At 24.7% G+C, this 16087-nt stretch overlaps 1 protein-coding gene and 1 long non-coding RNA gene across 2 annotated transcripts; one reads left to right on the top strand and one right to left on the bottom strand.

The window, feature by feature from the left end:
• Positions 1-2470: 2470 nt before the first annotated feature.
• On the bottom strand, positions 2471-6852 carry LOC135923297 (uncharacterized). The gene is made up of 3 exons (XR_010571177.1): positions 6739-6852; positions 3991-4084; positions 2471-2559 (listed from the first exon to the last, which is right to left on the bottom strand). It is a non-coding gene; the product is annotated as an uncharacterized LOC135923297 (long non-coding RNA).
• A 3956-nt stretch (positions 6853-10808) lies between these two features.
• On the top strand, positions 10809-15856 carry LOC135924635 (probable rRNA-processing protein EBP2 homolog). Its single transcript, XM_065459725.1, has 7 exons — positions 10809-10921; positions 10964-11050; positions 11097-11323; positions 13069-13192; positions 13519-13684; positions 14955-15039; positions 15413-15856. Exons 1-7 carry the CDS (start codon positions 10880-10882, stop codon positions 15699-15701), a joined length of 1020 nt encoding a protein of 339 aa, XP_065315797.1. The 5' UTR covers positions 10809-10879; the 3' UTR covers positions 15702-15856.
• The last annotated feature ends 231 nt before the right edge of the window (positions 15857-16087 follow it).

Below are 16087 nucleotides of genomic sequence, written 5' to 3'. Positions count from 1 at the left end.
GAAAATATAAATTACAAATTGAAATTATATTTTAATTTCAAAATTAAATAATAAATCATAAAATTTATAATTAATTATGATATTATATTTAAATTTTCATGTTATATTATTATACATGAATTTGCTATATATATATGTATGTATGCTTCTGTTTTATCTTTACCAATAAAATTTATTTGTCTTCCAAATTTAAATTTTTTTTTCAAAATAAATTTAATAACCGGTCTTTTTTAATTTATGGGAAAATAAAACTTTTATTTTAATCGAACCGAATAAGGATTTTATTATTCGTTGCGAAGGCGAATAATAAATTATTCGATGCGTAATTTTGTAGTTATAGTTGGGAATCGCCTTCTAGTTGATTCAATATGTAATACGACAATAAATATATTTTTCTTAGTTATACTATTATATTTTGCCAATCTTTCATCAGTATATGTGTTGAGTATAGGAAATTTAACTATTACGTAAAAAGAGCATAGATTAAATGATATTTAATTTGAAATAGCTAATTATGTTTAAAAGAAATAGTTTGATAAATATTTTCCCTTATATAATCTCCACCTCAATATGTGGGGTATAGACAGAGTCTCGTCATTGATATATCAAATATTATCTGATATCTTTAAATTTATTATATATATATATATATACTATATATAATATAAATCCAATTGTAGTTTATCCAAATATTTTATCACTTTCTCTCACACACTCTATTGATAATATGGCAGGTCATCTATTACATCTAGAAATATTTCCACTGTACCATCTGAAATTACCTCTAATAGCATAGTTTTCCTAACTCTATGTTTAACTAGAATTTAGATCTATTTTTTTTTTCAATTACTATTTCATTTTAACATCTATTATATAATAAATTTTATTTTTACAAAAAAAAAAAATATTTTAGGCGAGCTCTCATGTTGGCTTTTTAAAATTAAATTTAAATAAGTTAAAATTAACAATTTCGAATTATTTGTAAATGTCCAAGTTTTAAACAAATTTATGAAAACTTAAACAATACCTAGCTCACTTTTTTATAATCTTTGTAAGACCTATTTTTGACAGAATCGTATTTATGTATAAAGTATATCTATAAAACCCTATGAATTTTCAAAGAATTTCGCCATAATTTTTTGTTATTTTCTAATTTATATGATACAACCACACTAATACTATACTACCTTAATCAAACGTCTTGGGGAAAAAAAAGTAGATCCTCTCCAAAATATTTGAATAGATATAACTATAAAATATTAGGAATCTATTAAAGCCCATGCTGATCCATCCTATTTATTTTAATAATATATATTATGTCGTTATTATATATTTAATCCTCTTTATAGCATTTTTATTTAGTTTCCTTTTATACTAACTTATTCATATATTTATTTAACTTTTGGGAAAAGTTAATTTTATATATCCCTATATTCTTTCAAATACTTGCAAAAAAAAGGTCTTTAATGTATTTATTATATACTACATTCTTATAAACGATTCGTCATTTAATTATATGAGAAATATTAAAATTAAAAGTATAAAAATTATAAAGTGTCCAAATAATAAAGAAAATTGTCATGTCAAGTGTTACTTATGATTGTTAAATTGATAGTCTTTCACAATTCGAGTAAAATTTAATTAATACAAGATTTTTAGATACGTTAATATATTTAAATAATTTTTTAGGCATAATTAACGTAAATATCAGTAAAATGTATAATACATAATTATTTGTTTATTGAGACATTAATTTAACAGAAGCGGAGAATGCAAGATATATTATATATTCCACCGGTATAATGATATCGATAAAAATTTCCATTTGGTAGGCTCCATGATAAATAGTATACTATATGATTGTGATATATGCTTAAACTTGTGATGGCTTCACGTTTTACTATCAACGTTACATTCTCTTTTCTAATTCGTAATCTAAACTATATATATTTAAATATAAACAAAAAATTGTTAAATTCCACTTTTCATTATCCTTCCTTCCTTCTTCCTTCCTTCCTTCCTTCCTTCCTTCCTTCCTTCCTTCCTTCCTTCCTTCCTTCCTTCCTTCCTTCCTTCCTTCCTTCCTTCCTTCCTTCCTTCCTTCCTTCCTTCCTTCCTTCCTTCCTTCCTTCCTTCCTTCCTTCCTTTCTTCTTTCCTCCAAGAAAGAAAGAAAAAAAGAAAGAAAGAAATATAAAGTTCCTATAAATTTTAACTCACGTTTGCGTCTGCGAATTCCACACATATATGTGATATGCTACTGTTTAACGGTATCATACATATTCTAAAAGCTGCGCCAATGCTATTCAAACCAATCTCGATCTAAAAAAAAAAGTTACTAAAATGTAATGTATAAATAATTACTACTCACATCAGCTATAATTATGAATGTTCGCTTAAGTTCTGTCAACCTTATTATGTTCCGTAAAGGATAATAATCAAATAAAATCAACGTATTATTGGTGATATTATTTCTTGAATATGTATTAAGGTTCCTATCACCCCCTTCGATATAAGACACTACTGAATTCTTCTTTCTAACAAGATATATTTCCGAGAACCTTTTTTTAAAAATAAATATACATTCATATTTAATGAAAATTGAATTTTAAGAAAATATTTAAAGTTTTTAAGAAAACAAATATAATGAATAGGAAAAGAAATATATATGAAATTATTATTAATATAATAAATACTTATAATAGAAATAATTGAAAGAGAGGAGTGATTTCAGGAGAAAAGTAAGTGAAAGAATGTAATGATAAAATAGAAAAAATATCAACGATTAGATATCGCTGACATCTTTGAGAACATGTATGCTAACAAGATTTAACCGCAAACCTATCTAATATTTTTGACTATATTTGAAATCATGGTTGGGCAGAATCGCAGATATTTGTATCTTTTTTAAAATTTTTAATAAAAACTTGTATCTAACAAATTATTTAAAAATATCTGTATTTTAATCAACTTTGTATTCAAAAAGATAGAGTTACCTTAAAAATAATTTATTATAGTTAAGTAATAAAACTTAAAATGAAAATTATTTTAAAATTTAAAAGAAAAATTTAATAAGAGTTTAGATACTTTAAGATAATGTATGATATATTAATTAATTTTAAAAATAATATTGAAATTAATATGTCTGCAAATTCTTAAATCGATTAAGATGAATCCTTTAGTTTTAAAAGTATTACATACAATTTAAATTATTCAGTAAAGGATATTAATTTAGAGGTTTTAAATTATATGAAATATAACAGACATAATATAAATGTAATATACTAAAGAAATATATATTAAATTTATCTCAATATTAGCATCCTTTGAGTTACGATTATTATAACTTCGCTAATATAGTCAATAGACCAAATCGTCAAAGGCTAAACAACAAATTGTTTGAATTAATCATATTAAAAAAAAATAATTTAATTAATTTTTTTTATTCTGATATTGTGTTTATTATTATAATAAACAATTTTATAAATATATCTTAATATCGCATTTTCTTATATAACAAATTTGTCATTTTCAACAATTTATTTATATATTTTTTATAAACTGTTTTATTTAAAAAAAATGAAGCATGATGCATTTTAATTTTGACTATTTAAGGTGTTAAAAAAATTATCTTGTATCTTTTAAATACAAAATTTTAAAAATCATCTTATTTGTAATACAATTTTCTAAAAGTTTTTTGAAAATTTCTGAGTTTAAAATCAATAAAATAGAACTGACACAAGAATTCTATTGATAGTAACTTGGACATATGATTTAAAAAAATTACAATTTGTCTCCTTTATATTTAAATCGAATCATATTTGTCTGCTGAGTTATAACAATAGAAACAATTGAAAAAAAGATATGTCATGATTTTGAAGGTATAAAAGATTAAAGAATATTCTATTTTAATGGTTTTTAATTTAAAATGGTTTTAAACAAATTCTTTTATAGCGCGTATATTATTTTAAATAAAATATAAAATTTCTCACACTAATTCCAAAGTGCCATAATATATATCGAAATGGTCAGGATATTCATCATATAGGTTCCCCCAACATAGTTTTCTAAATTGAGTCGATACAACTAATTATAATAAAAAAAATATTTTTACAGAATAGTACATTTAAATTACTAAAATGGTATTGCAATGCTTATTTTTGTAACCATTTAGATGCTAACATAATGTATATAAATATCATTGTCTACATATCTCTAAATACTCATATCTTCTTGTTCTCTAAAATAATATAAGAAGATATTATTGAATCTAATTTCCTTATATGGTAGTTGGATGATTTCACAATATCTGCATCAATGAAATAATTAAATGTTGAGTTGTTAAAACTTTATTTTTTTTACATACTTTTATTTTGAAACATTCAAATAAACATTTTATTTACCTTGCCAATTATTTTAAAATATTTTATTTTTTTTTATATCATTTATTTTTATTATATAAAACAATTGATAAATTTGGAAGAAAAAAAAAATTAATATAAAATCTTATGATGTGCTGATGCTGAATACAAGTTTTATATTTTTAGGAAAATAAAGTTAGACCATTCCACCTTTCCTACATTAAAGCAGTAGATATATAAAAGCTAGGATTTTGCTAGGAGGGGGCACCATTAGGTTTGTTTTCCCGCCTCAAATATTATTAGTGGTTTAGAACCACCTATTGTAGGCCTTTGGCTATGTTAGGTGTTTTATTTCACTTTTTGTTTATATTTAATGTTACTCGTTATTTCTAATTTTTAATTTTAACAAAGAAAATCTTTTTCTCCATTATATATTATATACATTTTTGGAGGAAATGGAGGGAGTGTGCAGAGAGGAAATTTTAATAAGATAAAGTTAATATTTATGAGAAGAGGCAAATTTGGGATTTCTAGTGTTGTTAAACGGCTTGTTTTGAGCCGATTTTTAAAACCGGCTAACTCGATATTTCATCTAGAATAATATTAAGCAACACTGAAGATTTTGTTAGTAGAAGGAACAAAGGTTTGGACATCTATTAGAGAAATCTTGAGGCTTAGGCAATATTTTTCTGGCTAAAATATTGAGTTAGCCGTTCTTAAAAGGCGACTCAAAACGAGCCGTTTAACAACACTAGGAATTACTTTTGCCTCCCCTCCCCCAACCTTGGCTATGCCTTTAAATATATATCAACATTAAAATTTTCAAAAACTCAACTTATCCCTAAATTATATGATATGTGAAATATACTTAACTTAAAATTTTTCTTCTCCTGCTATTTATCTTTTTACCGAGGTGATTAAATATAAAATCTCCGATCTTGGGTTGTCCTTAAGGGGATCTGCAGGTATTAAAGCATTATTAGAACAAAATCTAATTAATCTAATTCAAAAGAGAATATTCACAAATATTTACCTCCCCGTCAGGCCTTTTAGAAATATTTCAACCTTACAACTGTCAAAGATGTGGGTTAATAGTTGATTCTAAAGAGAGACATCCACTTTATTAGCGCGTCAGACAGATAAAATATATAAGGCCCCAACTCCCTTGGGTATAGGGAAGCCGTAATGGGGCATTACATGCAGAGAAATTCTCCGATAATAATTATGATAGGAATCGCTGAAAAAAAGAAAATCCCATAAATATTAGCACTCACCTGAAAACATTATATTGAATACCTTACGTGGTATCGGCAAACCTCTCGGATAAGGCGTAATCCCTAATCATAATAGTCAATAGGGTTAGTAAAAGGCTCAATTTTTAAAAATGTCTACCCATTATTTTAGCCCATAAATATTATGCAAGCCTCTGGATTTCGTTAAGAAATACCCTAAGCCTTTCTGCCATCCATGATACAAAATTTTCAGACTTGCCTAATATTTTTTGGTTAATATATTGGGTTCGACGACTCTTTAAAAAATCGAGCGGTTTGACGGACTACTCGTCAGCCAAAGGGGCTCTTAAATCAATAACTTTTGAGGGCCTTTTTGATTAAAGAAAAGATTAGCTTTGTAATCTTACAAATTTTAAATTATTAAACGATTTCAGAATATCACCGGAGGAAGATGACTAATTATTAATTTAAAAATTTTTCTTTGTATATTTGTTATATATATATATATATTATTTAAAAAAATATTTTTATGATCGTGATTAAAAAATGCTTCGCTTGAAATGGATTTTAATCTTTGAGATATATATGGGAAATCAAAAATATTACACGTCAAATTAAAAAAATCAATATCATAACTATAACTATAAAATCTTAAAATAAAACAAATACATAAAAATTGGTTATTCGAATATTGGACATTTTACAAATTAGTTATCTAAAAGCTATTTTGAACATGCTTTAAGAAATTATTGATTGATCTTCATGTACATCACGTCATTTATTTTATATCTTAAAATAGCTATTTAATACAAATATCATTTCCATACTAGATACTTTTAAATTTGTATTATATAGCCTTACCATAGACACGGGACAAGGATGCGTCTCAAATTAAAGTATTACACGTAATAATTAGAGAGAATAATTAATGGTGAATCACCCACCTGGGTTTTCTAGTTATCTAGATTAGCACAAAATAGTGGTGTAGAATGGAGTAATAGGACAAATGATTTTCCTTTGATGCATTCTATTTTTCGATATATAAAAAATTAAGTTTTTTTTTCTCTTATCCCATATATTACGTGATCTAATTTGTACATGGGTATATCTATTACAAATATAATTAAATAATTCATTTTCTTTAAACCTTCTGGGTGGGCTTTAATATGAACCAAAATGAATAGGAATAGAATGTGTATCATTTTCTAAAAAATTCTAGATTAATTAATTTTATTCAATTTTAAATTTTAAAAAGGAATATTATAATTTTATTTTTTTTTAAAAAAATATTTGCAAATCTTTTATTTAAGGAGAAAAAAAAAGTATTGACCTTAATTAATAATAAGAGATAATGTGCGCAGAAAATATTAAAAAATTAATTAAAAATTGTTATTGTGTTTTATTTTAGATTTGACTAATCTTGTATAGTTAGGTAATCTATTTTTATGAAAATTATAAATTTCAAAATCAAAAAAAAAAAAAATTCTACAATCTTAATAATAAGAGATAATGTGCATAGGAAATATTAAAATTTCACTAATTTGTTTTTATATTTTTTTAGTTAAGCAACCTTTTTTAAATATGGAAGCTAATAAGAGCACTATGATTCAGTAGGGCGCTACATTTACATCAAATAACGATATCGTTAGCGTGTCATTTTTAAAAGTAGGGATTAGCAACACTAGTTATTTTTAAAAATTTAAAAATTTTACTTACTATATTATTCTTCAAATAATCGTGGCCAACTAAGGGGCCAATGGTTATAATTTATAAAAATTATAATAAACAACGAATTTTGAAAACTATATCACACTTTTTTTTTATTCCCTTTAATCCTTTTTTTTATCTTCTCTAAATTAATCTCTAAATAAATGTTTACTGGAATTGATTCGCGCTATTTTAGCAAAGATTTGAAAAGAAGTGCAGTACAATTTTACCCTAGAACATCTTGGCGATGCAAATTGTTGTCACATCTTAGGGATGAATATCAATGACTATTTCTAATAGTAAGTCATTAACTAGTATTACCCAGCTGAGAATGTTGCACTCTGTCTTTTACAAATAATAAGATCCGACCCAATTAGCAAACGCGTAGTTAACTAGACGCTATGCATGTAAACCCCCCCCCCTTTTTAAAAAAAAATTAGCACACTATTTTTCTCTAAATTTGGCAACAAATTTTTAATAATTTGGAACTCATTTAAACAAATATTTTTTAAAATTTTATTTAAAAACGTCATTACAAAAAAAAAGATTTAGGGTTTAATTTAAATAATATTATTTTTCTTGTGGGATTAAATAATTTTATTGTCATAATAATTTCCTTCCAATCCGCCTTAAGCAAAAACCAAAATGGTAAAAGATTCAAAAATATATTATATTATATCAAAGGATAAAGATATTTATAATATTTTATGGAATCTTGCATATCAAAATGAAACAAAACTAATATAACCAATAATTAAAATATTCGAAGTAGTTCATCTATATTATTATACTAATGAATAAAATTTCGAGTTGATTATTTAATTCTTCATAAAATTAAAGACTCTCACATTCAATTTCATCTGAAAAGATTTATATATAAATATAATATTCCATTTTATCGCATATATATGTTTGTGAAATGAAATATTTATTATTTTAAAATTTACACTAAATCTGCAATATATTTTCATAGCTGTCTTAGGCATGGCCATAATTTTACCTGTAGAGATCACCTAATGCGGGGGATTTTGACTGTGCTACATTTATTTAAATAATAATTTTGATTTTTTACTTTTTTCATAAAAATGAATTTTTTTTTTTAATTTAAAATTTTTGAATTGATAGTCATTATTTTTAAATATTATTCACTTTTGCTTATTATATTTTTTTTTCTTAAAATTCTCCTTTATAGTACTATATTATATTACAAATTTCCCGCCCCCCCCCTCCTCACACCTCCCTGGTTATACTTATGATAGCTGCTATATAATGTATTTGGATATTTATTCTTTAAATGTATTTAATAACATTATATTATATTACAACGTGATATTAAAAATCTTGCTAGATTAAATAAAATAAACGTTTCTTTGTTAATTTTATTTTATCTATATATTCTGGTTAGGGCTCAGATTAAAAAGCATTTTTAATACACCCATTTAAAAAAAAAAATACAAAAATATCATAAATTTTATTTTTATTTTTATATGCTAAATATTACTAATAAGATATATAAATTAATATTTAATAGATTACATTAAAGCAGTTGTTAAAGGATCGAGATCATAGGATCGACGATCCTAGATTTGATTCTTATTTTAGCAATATACTCGGATTTATAATTTCCTTTTAAATTTAGGATTCTTATCGAGATCATTTCGTTAAATATTCGATACTTCTATCCTTTTAAAAAATTTATATTTTTCAAAGTATATACAGTGTTGTGATGATTTGATGAAACATATTGACGATTAAATTAAAACCAATCCATATAAAATTATAATCTTTGCAAAAATAATTAAAATATAGACAAAGCATTATTGAAATTTCTTTTATTGTTTTTTTTTGTTATTTAATTATTTTTGCAAAGATTATTATGGATTAGTTTTAATTTAATCGTCAATATGTTTCATTAAATCATCACAACACAAAACAACAAAAATTAAAATTAAATATTTTTTATTTTTTTAAATATCTATCTCCATCATGTTTAACACTTCACCATATTTTATATTTTCTCATAAATTTTATCGACAACATTTGCGAATTTGATATACAAACTCGTGTTTTCTTTTTATTTAAATGAAAATAAAATACATTATTAGAATAAAATAAAATGCACAAAGTTATTGAAGTGACAGATAAGAATGAGAAGCTTTTACCTTTTCCTCATTATCGATAATAATGTTAGTTATCATTTCTTAAAATATAGATTTCCTTTACTCTCTGAGAACAGTTAGAATTAGCAGAAATAATTCACCCATAATTATTTAAGCTTAACCTCATATCAATCTGCCAAAATCTGCTGGCAGGTTAATTATCCATTTGTGAAACCTGCAGGATCAACTATATGCATATGTTTATTCAAATAATTGCATAGAAATATCTGTTACTTTTTTGGGAAAAATTCTTTGCAAAATGCGTTTTCCCTTAATTTATATTTTTTATATTCAAACAATAATTTAGTTGATATTTTATTTATTGATATAAATAAATATACATAATACCTTTGCCATCAAGCGCTCCGGTGTAAAGCTTGCTTATTAAAGCTAAATATGTTCTTAATGAAGGACGCGGATGCTGAATCATAATAATTTATGAATTCTTTTATTATTTAAAGGCTAATTTTGATTATAAATCTATAAATATTGTTATATTATTCTATTACATTAAATTTAGACTACATTTAATTTATTTTTATATTAGCTAATTTTGCATGAAGCATAAAATAAGAAAAGGATCGTGATCGTTATCTATTTTTTAAACAAAGGTCGATTCTGGATTTATCCTTTTAAATGGATCAATTAACAACCCTGTGCGGACGTTTGCCTATGTGATTTTTATAATAATCGTTTTTATTTATCACCTTTTTTACAGAAATTTTGAATTATGGTTGTTATTTTAAAAAATAATTAACTCTTGCTTATTTATTTTTAAATATATAGATAGTAATTTATTGAATACATATTTGGGGAAGAGGGGATGGGAAGGGTGGTGAGGGAGGGGAGTTTATATATATTTGCGAACAGGCACATTTCCTGGGGTATGAAATTTTCTCGTCTCCAATGAGTACGCCTATGAGCTAAACCCTAAAATATTGGCTAGTATCCTAAGTTACTATATTAGATATTTAATATAACATAAAATCTATTATAATGGTATTTTCCTCTTTTTTGATAACAAGATTCTGCTTATGATTTGTATGGTTTAATCAACAGATAAATTTTCTGATTTTCTAAATTATATTTAACTTTTAATCGAAAGATATTAATTAATATAATTAGCATTCAAAGCCACTTTTTGTATTAGTGTTGTTAAATGGCTCGTTTAGAGCCGATTTATAAAACAGCTAACTCAATATTTGATCCAGAAGAAAAATATTACGCAAGCCTGATTATTTTGTTCATATAAGGTACTAAGGTAGACATTTATTATCGAAATTTCGAGGCTTAAGCAATATTTTCTGAAAATTGGCTCAAAAATAAACAACACTAGTTTTATACAATTTGTCCCCGTCAAATATATTAAACTGTCACAAGAATCAATCTCTTAATCTTTCAAAATCGAATATATTCAATATTATGTCAAAAATTGATGATTTTTCCTCAGATTCTGATTTAGAAGTAATATCTTTATATAGAATTTATTTCCAAATTATTTTTTAGCTTCAAGAGGCATTTGCTAAAGGTGAGATAAAGTCCGGTGAGTTTTATCAAGAGATCAATCCACCAAAAACTTTTATAAATGATAAAGTTTTTCTTTATTTTTATATATCAAAATATTCTAAGAATTATCTAGAATGGGCTAAAAGTTGCGCATGATAAATTTATCTCCAAAAAGTTAACCTTTCCTGAGATATTAGATGTTTATTCAACAAATGTTCCATTAACTTTAGAACAAGATCAACTAAATTTCAAAGAATATATAGACAATGATACATCTAATGGTGCAAAAGAGGATATTAATGAAAGAATTAAAAAAGAAGAAGTATTGGCACAGAATGATTTTCAGCGAGAATTATATTTGTAATGCTTAAAGCCTAAAATATATATTATTTGTTGTAAACTTAAAACCAGAGATAAACTGATAATATTGACCAATATCACTATATCAAATAAATATTAAATTTATTTTCTTTAATGTTAATTCAAAATTAGTTCTGCAAAAATAAAGGAAAAAATTAACATTTCTATTTTTTTATAAAAATATATGTGGATTAATTTTTTAGGGGTTGTCAGTTAAAATTTAAAGTACTCATCAATATCATGAGAGTTGGCTCAATACTAAGTATCAGTAAACCTCTGCATTGTTTTAAATAAACAATTAAAACATACTAATGAATAATGCGAAATATATTAAATAATTTAACCTAATTACTTTTCCTTAACCTTTTGAGGTTAGTTGATGAATCTAAGGTTCAATTTTATTTATATTTTCACAAGGGTAGAAAAGGATATATAATAATTATTTGATTTGTTGATCTAATTAATTTATTATCTAAAATTTAGTTTTCTTTGATCTCTATTTTTTCTAAATTTATTTTATACTAAATAGTTATTTAATGGTTTATTTACTTGGGGCCTGGTTAATTCTGTCTGTAATGAATAAGAAACTAGATTTCTTAGTATTGTTACATAAATATATCTTAAATAGGTTATTGAAATTCTTGAAAAATTATTTATTTATTATTCTTGAGTGCAATTTTTTTGAAATATTCTCCTTTTTTAATAGGCAAAAGAGAAAAAAGGTAGATCTAGTCCTATTTCTAAAAAAGAATTCAGGATTGGACTTAGTGATGCAAAATTGCTCCACTCAAGCCGGCTCAGCCACTGAAAAGATTGGCTCAATCTTGGAGCTCAAACCAAAAAAATTGGCACAGCCTTGCAGTGCAAAAAAAATTAGATCAGCCTTGGAATGCATGCCAATAAATCAATTTGCTAATCCCCTTTGATTTTTATTTTAAAAAATAATATAATGATGGCAATATATTTTTTTGCTACTGTATAAAATAGATAATTTCAGTGTATTACTACTCAAAAATGAAGCCTAATAATCATTATTTTATATTCTTATAGCTTGACTTGTTATTATAGCTCCAAGACAGCCGATTTTTTTGACTTGAGCACCAAGTTTGACCCGATTTTTTGGTTTGCACTCCAAGGCTGAACCGATTTTTTTGCCTCTAAACTCAGCTAAACCGTTTTGTAGTCGACTTGAGTGGAGCAATTTTGCATTTCTAATTGTATTCAAACATTCAAATTGAATTAAACAGACCAAAGTTTTTATTTTTTTTCTTGGAATTAGTTGTCACCTGAAAAAATGGATTCAATACAGGACTTTATTCATGTTATAAACAACATAAAAAATATATTTCAAATAAATTGATAAATAAAAAACTGAGTTTTAATAAGTTAATTACTCAATCTATTAAATTTACTATTTAATACTTCTCTTCATCTTAAAAATATAAGTAAATAAATTTAATAAATTCCAGAAAAATATTAACCAAATACATTACTTAAAGTTATTTTGTATACTAATCACTTCCATTATTTATTTACCTTTCTTATTTACGACAAAGGTGTGGGTTGGAACCACACTTGATATTTATCCTTGATCTGGTTAAACAAGGTTGATCGAATCCCTCATAATAAAAAAGTTTGAATAGGGGTCTCTGCATAATAATGCATGCTCCACATATCCCAATTTTTTGACCAGTTTGCTTAATAAAGAATGATTGAAAATATATTGATATTATATATTTTTTTAGCTATAATTTAGCACAGACTTCTTGTTTCAAGCAATTGCAAAGACTAAGAGAGTCTGGAACATATACTGAAAGGCCAGATGATTATTTTGCTGAGATGATCAAATCAGATATGCACATGGATAGGGTTAAAAAAAACTTTTTATTGCAACTTAATATATTTGTCTAAATTTTTTTAAATTTAAATTAACAATAAATGAATTTAAAATTATCTAGATGGTTTAGCATTTTATAAAATATATTTTTGCAAAGATCAAATTAAAAAATATTGGACTAAAATTCATATTAGTTTTAAATAATTTTTAGGCAGACAATAGTAATAAAATATTTAAATTTTATGATATAAAAATAACTTAAAATGAACCCTTTCATACGATAATATAGTTATTCCCCTATTTTCTTCTTATTATTATTATCTATATGATCACATTATTAAAAAATCAAACTCACCAGATTAAACGAGTGTTGATAGGCAAACAAAATCGTTTGGACAAAATCGAAAAAATAGTCAAAAGCAGACGAGAAAAAAATTTCAAGAAAAAGGTAGCCAAAGTAAATGAAATTCAAAAAAGAGCTTCTAAAAAGTCTACGATGGAGAAAACGAAGCTATGGAAACAAAGTAAAGGCATTTTATTTTCAATCACTTATTTTTTCACCCACCACAATGTCAATTTAAAATGATTTATACAATTATATCCATATCTTCATTATTATTTTCTATAGGGTAATTAGTAGAACAATAGAAATAAAAAAAAATTCTTTTGATTAGATCATATCAGCCATTTTAAATTTCGATTTATTGTAACGATATTATATATTCCCAGAAACCGGTTCTAACAAGAGTGTCTTATATTTAGTATATATGATAACGGCAATATGTCTAATATTTTTTTTTAAAAATCATCCGATAATTTATAAGAGTAATTATTTTACACGTTCACGCACACTAGAAAATATTTTCTTTTTTCTTGAAAATGGCGCCTAAATAATATCAAATGATTTAAGTTATAAATAGCAATAATTTTATTCAAATCCCTTTTTTTAAGATGAAGAATTTGATTTTGCTAAAAAAAATATATTCAAGTATATATAAAATAACTATCCTACAAATTTCAGACAATTTTGTCACGAACTTTTTAAGTTTTTTTTAAATTTATTTTATATATTAAGATTACAGTACAGGGATATACTAAAATACATTTTGCTTAATTACACGCATTCCTGCTGGCAGTATATACATTGTTTAAAATTCTGTGGATTATTATTTGATTGCTTTTTAACATAGATTGGAACAGGAACCTAGAACTGTGTCAAATTTAAGAACCAGTTTACAAATCAACTGTTAATTATTATAATTTAGACCTCATTAGTAAGCGCGTTATGTTGCAGCGTTATTACAAAATAAAGCCAATAAATAGGTACAAATTTATAAATATGAATCATTATAATTTTTATGCTGTGCTAAAATTTGAAGAACATGTGATGCATTGATAAAAATAATTGTGAATTCAATTAAAAGGTATAAAAAATATTATGTAAAATAATTATATTTATTTTATTATCTTAAATTAGTTTTTAAAACTGACTCAGCTGTGATAACGCTGCGTTGAATAACGTAACGCTTGAAGATAACGCGTTTACTATAAATGGGAAATTTTTCTTTTTTTAAAAAATTACATTTCTTTAAAAGTATGTTAAAAACCATTATTGCTATTATTTACATTTCCATTAAAATGCCCATATTGCCACCAAATTAGCATTAATATCGTCACAGTCCTATTTAAAAATCATAAATAAAAATCCAAATTTTTATTATTCCATTTTTATAAAAATTTTACAATTATTTTGGAAATTTTAATTCGTTTATATTTTTTTGTTCGCCTTTGAAGGGAAGCAAACCAATACTCCAGGTGAAGAAGAGTCAAAATCTCATTCCAATAAATTTGATAATAAACGCCCAGCCAATAAAATGAGGTTATAATTTTGATAAATTATTAATTTTCACTTACTAGTCTAACGCCTCATTTATAATAAACGCGATTAGTTCAAGTGAGGCAGTATATAACACAATCGAAATCACAGTTGATATGTCACAGCGATAATATTTTTTGAAAACATGTATTTATAAAAAATGATATTTTTTAAATGGGAAATATAATACCTATTTATCGTCCAGATTTTGTAAATAACGCAGTGTTAAATGCAGCACCGTTTCAACATATCGCGTTTACTATAAACGAGGCCTAAGTCTAATAATTGGCAAGATTCGCAATATTAATCTACGTAATTTCCTTTATTTTTGTATACATCATCTTAATATAAAATGTATTCTTTTGTATTTACAAAGTAAAAAGGCTATATTTAAAAACCAAAAATTTGGCCAAACTGGAAATAACAGCTTACTAACCGGTGGCAATAAACGCAAAAGGGGTTCTAAAGCTAATAACATGAAAGCAGACGATATCAAAACGTTCAACAACAACAAATCAAATAACTTTAAGAACACTAAAAATTTCGGAAATTTCAAAAGTTCAAAAAAGGGAGGTGGAAAGAAAGGATCCAAAGGTTTTAAGAAAACTAGACCCGGTAAGAATAGGAGACTCAAAATGAAATCCGTTATCAAGAACAGAAAATAGGGTGATTATATATATATTTTTTCAAATTATGTAAAATATGTTTATAAAAGTATCTGTACACATTCTGTGATAATAAATGCTACAAAAAATTATTTGCAATATTGAACAATTCAAAAGAAAAAATTCGATTGGACAATTTTATGATTATTTTAATAAACTGCAACAAATCATATTCAAATATTTATTCCAACTTATTCATTTACTTCTTTTCGTTTTTATAATATTGTTATAATTTTTAATTATAAACTCGCAGGTTAAAATCTTATAATCTCTCAATTTTTTAAAAAAATACATAGTAACACTTATCTATATTTGAGCTTTTGGTAATCGGGTAACTTTCAAATTTGACTAAAGATTTCTATTAACTATGTATTAGAAAATATTAG

This window comes from Gordionus sp. m RMFG-2023, chromosome 2 (genome assembly GCF_954871325.1).
Source record: "Gordionus sp. m RMFG-2023 chromosome 2, tfGorSpeb1-WG-v2, whole genome shotgun sequence".
Taxonomy (NCBI): Eukaryota; Metazoa; Nematomorpha; class Gordioida; order Chordodea; family Parachordodidae; genus Gordionus; species Gordionus sp. m RMFG-2023.
Note: the sequence above shows the minus strand (reverse complement) of the source record. Positions and strands in the feature narration are given on the sequence as shown.

Excerpts from the sequence above, each read along its gene's own strand:
- LOC135924635 (XM_065459725.1), top strand. The coding sequence starts at position 10,880 with ATGTCAAAAATTGATGATTTTTCCTCAGATTCTGATTTAGAA. Across the intron at positions 11,051-11,096 it reads AAACTTTTATAAATGATAAA|AATGGGCTAAAAGTTGCGCA; the intron begins GTTTTTCTTTAT and ends AGAATTATCTAG. Across the intron at positions 13,685-14,954 it reads AACGAAGCTATGGAAACAAA|GGAAGCAAACCAATACTCCA; the intron begins GTAAAGGCATTT and ends TCGCCTTTGAAG.